The 13240-nt window shown below is 36.9% G+C and overlaps 1 protein-coding gene across 6 annotated transcripts in view; it reads right to left on the reverse strand.

Moving 5' to 3' along the window:
• HMA1 (heavy metal atpase 1) overlaps positions 1-13240 on the reverse strand; it is a 31799-nt gene that overhangs the window by 12799 nt on the left and 5760 nt on the right. For all 6 annotated transcript variants that reach the window (XR_015970985.1, XR_005506996.2, XM_039116041.2 and 3 more), the window contains exons 4-6: positions 10236-10382; positions 8826-9021; positions 3452-3564 (exon numbers count right to left, since the gene is read on the reverse strand). Coding sequence is in view for 4 of the 6 variants with exons in the window: in XM_039116041.2 (XP_038971969.2) it covers positions 3452-3564; positions 8826-9021; positions 10236-10382 (456 nt within the window). In the remaining 2 variants the exon portion in view is untranslated. The remainder of the gene's footprint in view (positions 1-3451; positions 3565-8825; positions 9022-10235; positions 10383-13240) is intronic.

A 13240-nucleotide genomic window follows, 5' to 3' on the forward strand; every position in this document is an offset into this window, starting at 1 on the left:
GATAGGCACACACACATATATGTAAATATATATATATATATATACATATACATACATATATATATATATATATACACACACACACATACATATATTTATATGTATACATGTATACATATGTGTGTGTATATAATGTGTGTGCACGCGCACACACATCTATGTATGAATAGATAGATACATATCTAGATAGATAGATAGAGAGAGAGAGAGAGTAAGGTTGTGCTCCTTTCAATAATATTTAGCCCCTAGCATTTCTAACTTTTCAGCCACAGGATAGACTTTAAGATTTGTGTATAATAAAGGGGTAAAAGGAACCACGCTTCTAGCTTCTCAACCCCATTAACCCCTCCCTCCTTCCTAATCTCTTGTTCATCTCCTCTAGTCACCACCCACCAAATGCCCTAATCGCATCCTAACCAGTGGATGGTCACCATGCTTATACTTTTTATCCATCTTCTCCTTATCCCACTACCATAACAAATCTAGCCTGTGCAAACTTATCCACGACCACAATGTCGCTACTCTCCCTACCTTCTCCTCCTTCCCCTGCCCTCGCCTACCCCATCATCCATTATTCCATGGCGGCTCAGATGATCTGATTGCCTATGCTATGGACATGCTCAGCCTCCTCTGCCCCATCACATTCTTCCCTCCCCTGCCTTCCCTTGATGTTACAATCAATGCTGGATGCCACTCCCTCCTTATTTTCATCGCTAGATTGGAGACAGGTACAAAATCAAATTGGTCCTACACCGATGATCATCACAAAAAAAATCTTTGGAGGCTCATTCCAAAGGCTGCTGACCAGCATTGCCATCAATTGTCCGTATAGTAGTGGATTTAGAAGCAGACAAGCTCTAGAAGGAAATATAGAAGATGTAGATTTTGGGGTGATTGCAAGGCATCATGAGGTAGCAGCATGGGGGTGGGACATGAGGGAGAGAGATTTGGATGAGGTGAGGAAGAGAGCAAGTGATAGTAAACAGGGTATAATGTTAGCATATTTTTAACATGGCATGGATCTTAAAGCAGGCTTGTGGCTGGAAAGAAGTGTTAGGAGCTAAACACTGTTGAGAGTAGCCCAACCTCTTTCTCTCTCTCTCTCCATGGTCGGGGCTGCTCCCGGTACCGGATCAGTGTGGAGTCCGGTACCGGAAGCTTTTATTTGGAAAACTGGCCGGTACGTCTGCCATACCGGTCGGTACCGCTCGGTATCGGTCGTGTACCGGTGACGTACCGGTGCGAACCGGCCTGTGCGTCAATTTTTTCGGGCCACGTGCTCCTTCAGAGCAAAACGCCCCGCGCAGGCGCGATTCTCCGCGTTGGGAACCGCCCCGCGGGCAATTCCTCCGCCTGTGCAGGGCAGCGCGGCCGTACGGGCCAGTTTATCCGCACGAGGCAGCGCACAGGCGTGCTGCCCCGCGCAGGTCATAAATGCCACAAAGTGGCATTTAATGCCACTCTATGGCCTTTTATGTACCCGCATCCGCGCGCGTCCGCGTGCAGACGTGAACCGAAAAAAGGGGAGGCAGAAGACTGGTTCTTACTGGATCGGTTCTGGTACGAACCAGTCTGGTAGGCGACCGGTACGCCTACTAGTATTGGTTCAGCCTACCTTGATATGTATGTATATGGATGATTAATGAATAAAAGAACATCTCTCCCTCTATGTTATTTGGTTAAAAGGTGGTCCCAGTTGATAGGGCATGAATAGCAGTTTCCCAAACTTAGGCATATATTGTTGCTTTTAAGCACTTTTATGTCAAATTCTGTTGAAGATAACTTATATAAATGCCAAATCTACATAATAATATGAAATCAAGCATCAATACTAACAAGTTAGCTTAGCTTAATTTAGTCAAATGAAATTCTCATTTTGAGAAGATCATTTAAATTTCATAAAGAACATACCTCCATTTAGGTTGAGATAAAAAGGTTTGGGGGTAACAATAAGGCCACTCTAGTGACCAAGTTATGAGAGGTCATCTGTTTTGTTTTCCCCCAACCATTAAGGGCCATTTTAACCCTTTTTTAGGTGTTATTGAAACTAAATTAGCTCGGGCCTGGTTAACAGCTTAAATCAATGCATGAATTTGCAGTTTTATCTGTCACAATATAAAGTTATAATAGATAGTAACACCTGTACATTGTCAGAAATTTAAGGCCTTTAAGGAATCATATCATATGTATGAATCTAACAATGTTAATAGAAAAAACATTTTTTCTTTGGTTAATCTATTAGACACTCAGAATCCAAGTTTTCAAATTAAGTGAAAATTAATACACAGCATACTTGTATAAAATATCGAGTACTGTTAAATGACAAGTTTCCCTCCATAAAGAAAATTCCTAATTTTGCCCTTGTTTGTCAAAAGGTAGCTACAAACAGTTCGTTAAAAAGCCTGTGGCCACTTGTGCGATATAATAATATGAAAAAAGGAGGAGCAGCTGAAGGAAGAATATTTTTTATATTATCCTCGTTTAGCGCCCTGAGTATTGATGTTCGTGAGCCCAGACAAAAGTTAAGACTGTACACTGCTTGGTAAACGGAAAAAAACACCTAGATTTCAACTTGCAAAAGCAGACTGAAACTAGAAATTAGAGAAAAATGCATAATAATACTTAAATAAAGTTTAGTATTACAATGTATATGAGAAGTCACACAATTTATCGAAGAAGTCTTGCTTAATTGTTCTAAGATCTTTGCTAAAGAGAATGTAATAAGACATAAGATCAGTGTGAATTATTGAGATTATAGGCTATTTTAAAGCACAATAAGGGCATATCCTCACAAACACAAACCAAGGTATTTTTATTCCTTGACTAAATAACTGGGCAACTAATGAATCCAGGAAAAACATCTTCAAGCTTTATAGCTCCTTGTTCCAAAATAAATTTGTCTTAATCCCATGTACAAAATTGTTGTAACTGAATGATTAATACAATAGGCTATTTTCTAACACAACAAGACCACGTTTGAAATTGTCTACAATGGCAATCTTTTCCATAGGTTGAAATGTAATTAGCAACTAGATGATGTCAAGAAGAATAGCATTTAGCTTTATGGCTCCTCTGTTAAAATATGTATTCTTCTTGATCTTATTTTCTATTTTTCTTCCATCTATGAGAGAGGCTATGCGCAATATAGATGTCCTAGGAAAGAGGTAGAAACAAGAGAATAAAAATCATGAACAATTATAAGAGGTTCTCCCTCCCTTCTAGGCCTGAAAGTAAACAAAAAAAAGACATCAAATGCATCAGACATAATAAATAAAAAATTTTGAATATATTTTAAGCGATCTTCTAGCCATATGTGAACAAGTGGATACAAATAATGACAAAAACATCCATAAAGATTACGAGTGAATACAGTAATAATCAATAGATTATTCAAATATGATATGTCAGTACAGTTCTACCAATGGAAAGCACTAAAGAGTGACCACATTACCTTCTTAGCACAGGCACTGATTGCAATAGCATATGCTAAAGGGGCTACAGCCAATGCACATGGAGATGCTGCAACCATAAGCCCCAAAGCACGGTAAATTGAACCCCTGGAAACTAAAAGAGATAATGTTTTAAGAAAAAGGTTATACAGATACAAGGTTGAACAGAGAAAAAAAGTTAGATCAAAGCACTACATATGAAACATCTATAGAACTTCTCCAGACAACAAAAGGGAACATTTTTAAGTTATGGCGTGCACACACATCTTAAGAAGCATAAGTTGATAAACTTTAAATAGCAATTAGAATTTGCATGGCAGCTTTTCATATGTCCAATTATTATCCCTTCAGATTTTGACTTAACTAGTTAATGTAAGCTCTTATCAGGTCCATCAGTTTTATCTATATGGAAATATTTACTTTAAAGCTCTTTGTATCAGAAATTTGGAAGAACACCATATGTGTAGGTGTTTTATGTATTGAGGCAAGAGAACTCGAAAAAGAGGAATGATAGGCAAGGAAGTATTATGTTCCTTGCTGAAAAGAACAGCAAGATGTTAAACTGCTTCCTCTTTTATTTTGCTATAATTTAATCAATTTAGAATATTTTGAGCTCCTTTAATGTGCTTCAGTCTTGCCGAGAAGTGTGAAGGCTTCTATAATTATTAAAAACAGTAACTTGTGATGCAAACTTGGATTAAAAATGTGCCATATTTTTCAGGCACCTCACCTAAGCCTGCAAGCTAGGTCAATGCAAGTCATGCACTGGAAGGTGCCAAGACATCCTGGACATCTTATGGGTGCATAGGCGAGTGCTTGGGTCAGGCAAGTAGAGCATGATTTGTGCAGTCACCACATTACCCTGTTGCACTGTGCCCTAGGTTAAGCAACAAAGGAAGAGAGAGAAAGAAGAGAGCAACAGTGGTGGAATCTAGTGGCTCTGGGACTCAGGGCCAACAATCTCAGGCAATGCTTGTGAAGGCAAACAGCACAAATGCTTGTAATTTTTTATACCTTCTCCCCTTGTTCCTCTTTCCTTTTTTCATTCTATTGCTACTGCCACCAGTGGCACAGCTGCTGCTGCTGCTGCCTCCACCAGAGGAAATGACCAAGGCTGTTATTGCTGATGGTGCTCCGAGCAGTGAAACCGAGAGTAACTACGCTATTGCCACAAAGACGCCTTTGATATGTTTTAGATGTTGGAATGTATTTCTTGGACTTATATCATTTTTTGGATTTGTTTTTATATATGATTTCTTGATTAGCCTCATAGACCTCTAAATGACTAACCAAGAACCTGCTAGTGCCTTGGTACTGGGTGAATCCCATTCTGCCCGTATATCAGCTTTAGACATTGTTATAAAATCATCCAATAAGCTCTACATAATGTGTTATACAAGAACTTCAACTGGGCCTCAAAGCAAAAATATTAAGAGAACAGTGAACAGTTGTGGCATCAGAGACATGGACCATAGTATCACTGTGTGTACGATAGTGAATCGAACATTTCATTTTGACAGTATGGTTTCAGTAAATGAATTTACACTGTTTCCCACTAAATGTGAAATCACACCCATCACCTCATGGGCCCCCCTGCCCCGATGACCAGCAAATAGTTTCTGTAAGAAACCTGGACACTACGCAATGGCAGCCATGAAAGTGCACTGCCTAATCTCAACCAGAGCTGTGAGCAATCTGACAGGTATAGAAATGAATCAGATCTAAATGTGTTCTAGTTTGCAGAACAACCACTTTGCCCTTCCACGCAAAACAACCTGTGCACTCCTTTTTTGGCTTGTATGCCATATGTTTAATGCACATGCTGCATGCATATTAGGAAAACTTGTGCATGTAAAAATCTCCGCTAAGTGATTTTGTCTCACTTGTGGCCTTCTAAGAGCATACAACTCCAAATCAACCATGCAACAGCATCCTTATTTCAACCTAGTTGAGTATCATGCCTTTGCTACAGTGTTCATTTGCTTTTGAATGCATCCTCTTTGCATATATGCAGCAGCAATAGTACAACATTTAATGTTCGTCATACCGATTGTACCAACGTACCGATGGGCATCGGTACCGGTACGATACCGAACCAAACCGGTACCGTACCGGCAAAGACCAAAAGAGAACCCCCCCCCCCCCCCCGCCGCGGACGCGTTGAATGCCACTATGTGGCATTGAATATCCCGCGCAAGGCAGCGCGCGGGCGCGGTTCTCAGCACAGGAAACCACGTAGCCCCGCGCCCACGCGGGGCCGGTGTGAACCGGCCTGATTCGCACTAATACCAGCTTGTATCATGCGAACCGGACCGGTTCGCACCGGTATACATACGGAACCATTCGGTTCCGACCCAGAAGGGGTTGGAACCGAAATAATACCATGGCAATACCTTTAACTTTGTCCCAGAAAACTGTCTTTCAAGTGTCTATCATCTAGTATCATGCAAATAAGCTGCCAATAGTGGAAAGTTGATCCAGAAAAATAAAAAATCATAGTTTGACATCCATAGAACTCTAGTGCCTTAAATTTCATTCACTTTTCCAATGGAAGAATAACACATGCACATAGGATTTAGGACCTTGTGGTCCCATCTCAAGGTTTCTTGGATGATGAGGAAGACCTGAAGATTCCTACTTGCTGCTCAAAATTATATGCATGTAACATGCTGTGGTTTATTGTCATGGCCAAGATGTTGCTGCCCGCATGCACAAGAATCCATACATTAATCTGCATCACCTTCAACATTATTCATACACATGCAAAGAGTGAAAAGATTTGAATACATGGCTTCTTTATATTTCACGCAATGAAAATTGACTATATAGCAAGCTCAACACTTTGGGTAATTCAGAAGGGCCTTTCAAGTTGAAGCATCAATAACTCGATGATCTCAACCAACATCTACATAATCAAAGCAATCATACCTATCCTCCAATACCTTCTTAGCACTTCATCCATGGCTCCCTTCACGATATTTTGTTCCCAGATGATGGGGAAATAGACAAAAATGATGTTTGATCTTTTGCTATATATGGTAGATCAACCTCATGATGTGAAGTTGTGAACTATACTTAAGTTGATACTTGAATTTGAACAATAAAAACGAAAAGAGACTCATATATCTGAAAAAAATTTATATTATAAAAAAATTAATGTTGTATGCCTAGCCTACTATTCTTCTTGCCAGAATTTTCAAAAGTAAAATACTATAAGAAATAAAGAAAAATTGAAAGCTAAAAGAAAATTAAGCATTTCCTTCTATACAGATTTTCCGCATAAAAAGATCTATAACAATAACTTTAAGCCTTTGAACTTAAATTCTCCTGAAAGCCATAATAAAAAAAAGAATTTTGATTGTTTCAACAAAATGACAAATGATCACTGACAAGTCTCATGGTTTTACTGTAGAGAGAGTTCTGCTGCCTCATGAGGCCAATCCCCTCAACCCTAAATGAGGGTTTTTTGGTTCTGAATTCCCATATATCAACTGCTGGACTCTTCTTTCCTCTTCTTTCAAAGTGTGCGCCCATAAAGTAGCTGGCCACCCTTTCTATTCTTATTTCCTTGCCTTTTCCTTTTTTTCCTTCTAACAGTTTTTCTCCTCTCTCTCCTTTCTTTTCCTTAATTTCCTTCTATTTTTGCCCCCTTTTTTCCTCCACCAAATGTTCTCCTAAGTGAGAGTGGCACATATAAATCAACCAAATCAAATCCATCAAGGCCCCCAATTTATATATAGACACACTTCCACAAAAGATAATATAACCATAAAAAGACATCTTAAACTAGCAATGCCTCACTGACTCATAAAATGATTCCAAACGGAAGTCTTCTTGCACTCAAATATTCTCAATTTGGCTTCCACATATGTCATCCTCCTCAATCATTACACTAGCGTGTAAGAATGTGCCCCACAACCATTAGCCCCAAAACATTGGGTTGAGCAAAGTTGATGCACATATGAGGAGTCCAGATTCATGATGACGTACAAGGATGGGTGGGGCTTCTTATAAAAGGATGGCCACTCTATAATGATGGGAGTTGATAGTTCGCAACAGATCAACTTATTAGTAAGAATTTGCCTCAATGATGATGTAATGGGTTCCCTTTTATTTTTTTCCCACTTTTTTGAGTGTGCATTCTTATATAAATTTTTCTTATTGGTGTTATTCTATTGTTTTCGTCATTCCATTGTGTCCTTTAAAAAGGGAGACCTATGTAGGGTATCCATTTAAAAAAGGAATACATTTATCTAATTTCCAATATTTGCAAACATGGAATCCTATGAGTATTGGTTGGGAGAGTCAGCTGGAAGCTTTTATAATTTGAAACTTCAAAATTAGCCAGATGTCTTCTAACGATGCCAAAAAGTTAGAAGCAAGACATCCTGATATTTTAATACATTAAGTAATGAGCATGAAATAAAACTTCCACGGAGTAGCACTCCTATTTTTTGCTTCAACGGAATTGATTGCAGCCTACTCACCACAGCTGGACAGAATATCTTCACACATCAGATAGATCCATTTTTTACCTGTCTGTATGGTGAAATTTTTTGTTAAGCCACAAAAATGTAATAGTTGCATCTAAATGTTCACCACGATGTTATGGGGATTTATTAGCCATATATTAGCTACTGTACTTATGCATTCATGTAAGTAACAGAAGAGAATTTTCATTTATGTGACAGCGAGATGCATAACACAATTACTTACTAGCTTCCCAGATAGATTTACATGCAGTCACAACATAGTAGTCACAGAAAATATTGGGTATAGTGTGACAATTATATCCATGGAGGCATGAACTAAATTACTGAGCCTTCCTGGCACACAGCACCAATACAGTGCGAGATACTGGCGCTTGGCAAGTGGCAGAATGGTACATATTGTGTCAGTGCCAGGCCAGTGCAGCACCAGCACAAGATATTTTAATCCTTGCTCAAATTGGAACCAGTTGTGCACAGATGAGCATAAACTGCAGTTTGCTTTTTGGCCGAGTCAACTGTTCATGCAACTTATTCACATCAATCACAGACTCCGGCATCAGATTTATATGATATAATAACTAATCAGTTTAGATGTTGAATTCTGATTATCAATGCAGGCTCATAAATGACAATATATATATATATATATGACAAATATCTACAAACTATGTGCTGAAAGAATTCATTATAGATCAAGTGTAGCATTTGCAATTTAAAAGAATATAATTTGTGGTAAATAGAACTCCAATGAAGCATGCTTAAAAGGTTCGATTGAACCACTTGAAAGAGATAGAAGTTTAATAGGAACTAACTAGTATGCGGGTTAGATAAATACGTGTGCAGCATCAGAAACAACAAAAAATATTTTTATACAGCAGGAAAGTACCTGAGTTTCCTATGAAGGGCCACTTAAAAAGAAATGGTCCACTCAGAGCAACCACCAAAGATAGAGCAACAACAACCTTGCTATAATGCTCCCCGAATTCATCTAGCCACCTTTGTAACTTTGGCTTATTTAGCTTCCCTTCTTCGGTCAACTGCACAATCTTGTTTAATGTCGAATCCTTCCAAGACTTTGTTGCCTACAGAAGAGAAAGGAAAAAGGTAGCTAAATAAATTACAAGTTTAAAACAAAATTTAAAGACAAAAGCTGGTAGATATCGAAGTTGTGGAATGAGCAGCTCAGCATATATGTAAACCCCGAGAATGAAAAGAAAAGCTAATAAGTACTTGAATGATGAATCCAGAATAATACAACACACATAACATAGAAAAGCTAATAAATACTTACATTAAGAACCTATTGTTTAATTTTAAACAACATCGAGTTTCTAAACCACAAAGTACCATCAGACAAGCATTATCTGGAAAAGTAAAAAGGGCCGCAAAATGCACAAGACTCCTGCCCGTGCAGGGTCTAGGGAGTGCCAAATGTACATAGCCTTATTCTTGCATGCAGAGAAGCTATTTCCATGCTTTGAACCCATGAAAACCAGGTCACAATATAACAACCTTACCGTTGCCTCATGGCTCACTCTCTTATATAGATTACATCTTAAAAAAAATGTATTGATGTAAAAGATAATCATCTATATCAGCAATAACTACCATTGTTCAAAATACCACAATGAAGGTTGCTACACACTGATGTGGGAGCATGCTGACTAATACTCCCCAAGATTAGGAGGGTCCTTATAATAGTATCAGTTAGGCTTTGAAAATATGCATATCCTTCAGTATAGATATTGAACCCTTAAAATTCTCTGCAGCAAATTATATGCATTTTAGAAACATATTTATAATTTCATTTAGTCGACAGAACTATACGAAGTATTTGTAGAAAACACTTGAGGGGGAAAAAGGACTGCTTCATCTTTTCAGGCGAACAATAAAATTGTTTCATCAATAAAGAAGGTATACAAAATGGACAACTTGGCAAGGCCAACAAATATAACCACAATAAATGTTTAACAAATCTAGGCACATATGAGAAAATGTTTTCAATGCAGCACCTCCTGATGGTAATTATATGTTAAGAAATATTACATCTATGTCGATTATTAGCCTCTATTCTCTTCTTGCTAACTCTTAAAATGACCTCTCCACTGAAGGCTCCTGAAGTCAAAAGGTATCAATCAAAATACTAAAAGCTACAAAAGGAAAAACGCATAATAAGAGCAAGAAAAACATCACACCGAAGAACTATATCTGCTTGACAAGAAACCTAGGCAATAGAAAAAAGTATTAAGATGATAAAAATATAACGATATAACTTGTAATGGAATTTCAAACAAACCTTAACAATCATCATTCCTTCCAAATTCCTAGCACCCCCAGGAATACTATCTCCAACCTTTCTTTCTAGAGGTTTAGTTTCTCCAGTTAAATGTTCAATGGTAACTGTAGATGAACCTTGAAAGACCTCCCCATCCACAGGCACGGCCTAATCAAAATAAGCAAATTTGAATAAGAATATACGATAAACACTAAGTATATCAAAAAAAAACCCATCAAAATACAAGAACCACAACATAACATATACTCCATGATATGGAAAAAAATGATTCCCTGATTAAGAAACTCTACTCTAGCACACAGGAAGGTAACAAAGGCAAAGTAAAAGACAAATTAAATAACGGGGAATCCATCTAGAGTTTCAATAATGCATCATTCTCTCAGCAAGACTTGAGTCAATCACTTCATTAGTACTTGAGATGCTTAAATGAAGATACAACCCCCTAAGCAAAATTCCATCCTCAAGATTACATACCCAGCAGTGAGAGGTGATATAGCTTAAAATGATCCTAGGGACTACTCTGGGCTCTTAAAATGTATAACCAGAGAGGACAGCAACACTTATAGTGTTTCAGGTATAATGCAAATGCCTAAGGCAATAACGCACACCTAGTGTGAAAGAACCATGTGCCCTAACCATATGGGTCATTTATAAACAAGAATACCACATGTCATCTTTTGTAATGGCAGTTCTCTAAAAAGGAAAAATTGTGTAATGGGTAGGTACATGAAAAATGGTTAATAAATTGTTAAATTAATAAAATCTAACGTGAAACACAAATTATCATCAGCAAGCATATTAGTGCTGATAAAGATAGCAAAGGCAAAATAATAGTATTGAAAACTTCATACTGGTATAAAAAGCAACATATGCCAGACAGTAATTTTTTCAAGCATTATTTTATTTGTAGAAAAAAAATTATAAGAAAAATTAAGAGCGTCAATGTGGCTGATTATTCATAAACATACTATATCGAACTTCCATAACAGAAAAATATCATGATAGATTTCCAAGACATCAAGACTTGATCAAAATGATAATGTAGACCAAACTAGATCAAAATGCACGAACACTGCGACATGCCACCTGATAATAAGTGAATCGCCCAAGATATAAGTGAGCCATCTTAAGCTGAAAGTCCAAAGTCCAAACTGTTGCAGATACCATCCATACAGTATGATTTCTACTTATACCTTGCATATATATATATATATATATATATATATGCACATAATTTAATGGCCATTTTGAAAAAATAAGCAACTCCATACTAATCAATGAAAATACCATATATAATATCAATAGCTTAGTAAACTAGAATTTTATTGTCATTGTGACTGAAAAGTTCATCAACAGTAATGGAATTAAATTTAATTTCGCTCTCGAACAGAAAAGCAATGTGAAATACATTGTGTTTGACAAAAACCAAGATGGAAAAAAAGGATAGCTTTTAAGAAGAAAGACAAGTAGTAGTATTCAGATACATGCAACAAATGGATAAGAGGTGAAAACAGCATTGTTTGAGAAAGAAGAATAAGAAATTTGTTTTGAATTTTTGATTCTCTCTTCTTTTTTTTTCTGAATCCAACAGGCATTCTTTTTTGTTGAGATAGTCTCTAATAAGAAGAAAATCCACTTTCTCAAAACAGACCATTTGAAAATCTACAAATGTGGGGCAACCAAGGTATTGAGAAATGCAAATGGAAGATTTGGGCACCAGAAATTTGTTGATTTTATCTCATCTCATTAATTGCATTATTATGTTTATTAGATGTTCACATTTTATTTATTGGTGTTTTAGAGAGTTATCTTGCTGATTTTATATGTATAGTTGACTGAGGGATGTAATTGGATGATCAAGTTCCCCTTTTGAGTGTGGAACCAAGTTCTTAAGTGGTAAGACAAATGTTGTCAAGATTGGGATCATATCATAAATCATAAAGGTTGAATTGGATTGGAACGTGGATCAGATTGCAAAATATAAAATACTTTCCTATTTCTTATAAACATAAAAAGATAGGATTGAAACAATATAAAAGGTAAAAAGAACACTAAAACTGCAATTTAAACTAACAAAGAGTAACAAACCATCATACAGGGACATAAAAACTTAACTTTCCAACAACAACAAGCTCATTTTTTTTATCATGTCCAATAAACAAGCACCATGTTCAATTAGTTAATGTAGCTTTTTTCATGATATAAGTCAATAGAATGTCTTAATTTGATTTATTGACCCCCACCAAAAAAATAAAAAATGTAAATAGACATAGGCTTATCAAACTTGATTCTCCTGCATAGTAAGATATTTTAGAAGGAATCAATTTTTTAAAAATGGGCGAAGAGATAATTATAGGTTGTAGCTCCAAAAAACTAAATATATTTTCTCTTTATTCTTAAAGGTTGAAAATTTAAAGGAGACGGCTGAGTTGATGTTTTGGAAGTTTATTGAATGTGAATTGATCACTGTAAAAGTTAAAGAAATTGATTGGTATTAAGTGCGCAAACTAAGTGCATTAATGAGTAAAAACATGACTTGGATTTGGATCTTAAGATCCAAAGGATTGTATGATCCGCTACTCGGATCCTACTGCAAATCTCAATCTTAGAATACATACTAATCCTGATCCCAGATCCAATCTGGATAGCTGAGAACCATTTTGATCCAGATCGTATGACCTGGATTGTGGATAGCAAGATCTTGACAGCAATTGGTGGGACCATAACTTATGTTGCTATGGTGAAGCAAGCTTAGGTCAAATGCAATCCCTCTAATAAACAGAGAAGACAGATATCAAAACAGTAATGAAGCAAGGAAAGTCAAAAAAACCATCCATACAAGATTTATAAGAGAAACTTTTAAATCCTTAAATAAGCACTGCCATGTACATTTTCTCAAGCAAATATAACATATCAGTTAGAAACTTTTGGTTTCACTTGATTAAAAGATAAGGGTCACTCACTATTTCAAGTTGCCATCTATGTGGCTGCATACATGGATGTAG

This window comes from Phoenix dactylifera, chromosome 11 (assembly GCF_051530095.1).
Source record: "Phoenix dactylifera cultivar Ajwa chromosome 11, Ajwa_hap1_PhDact_Kaust_v1.1, whole genome shotgun sequence".
In the NCBI taxonomy this organism is placed as follows: domain Eukaryota; kingdom Viridiplantae; phylum Streptophyta; class Magnoliopsida; order Arecales; family Arecaceae; genus Phoenix; species Phoenix dactylifera.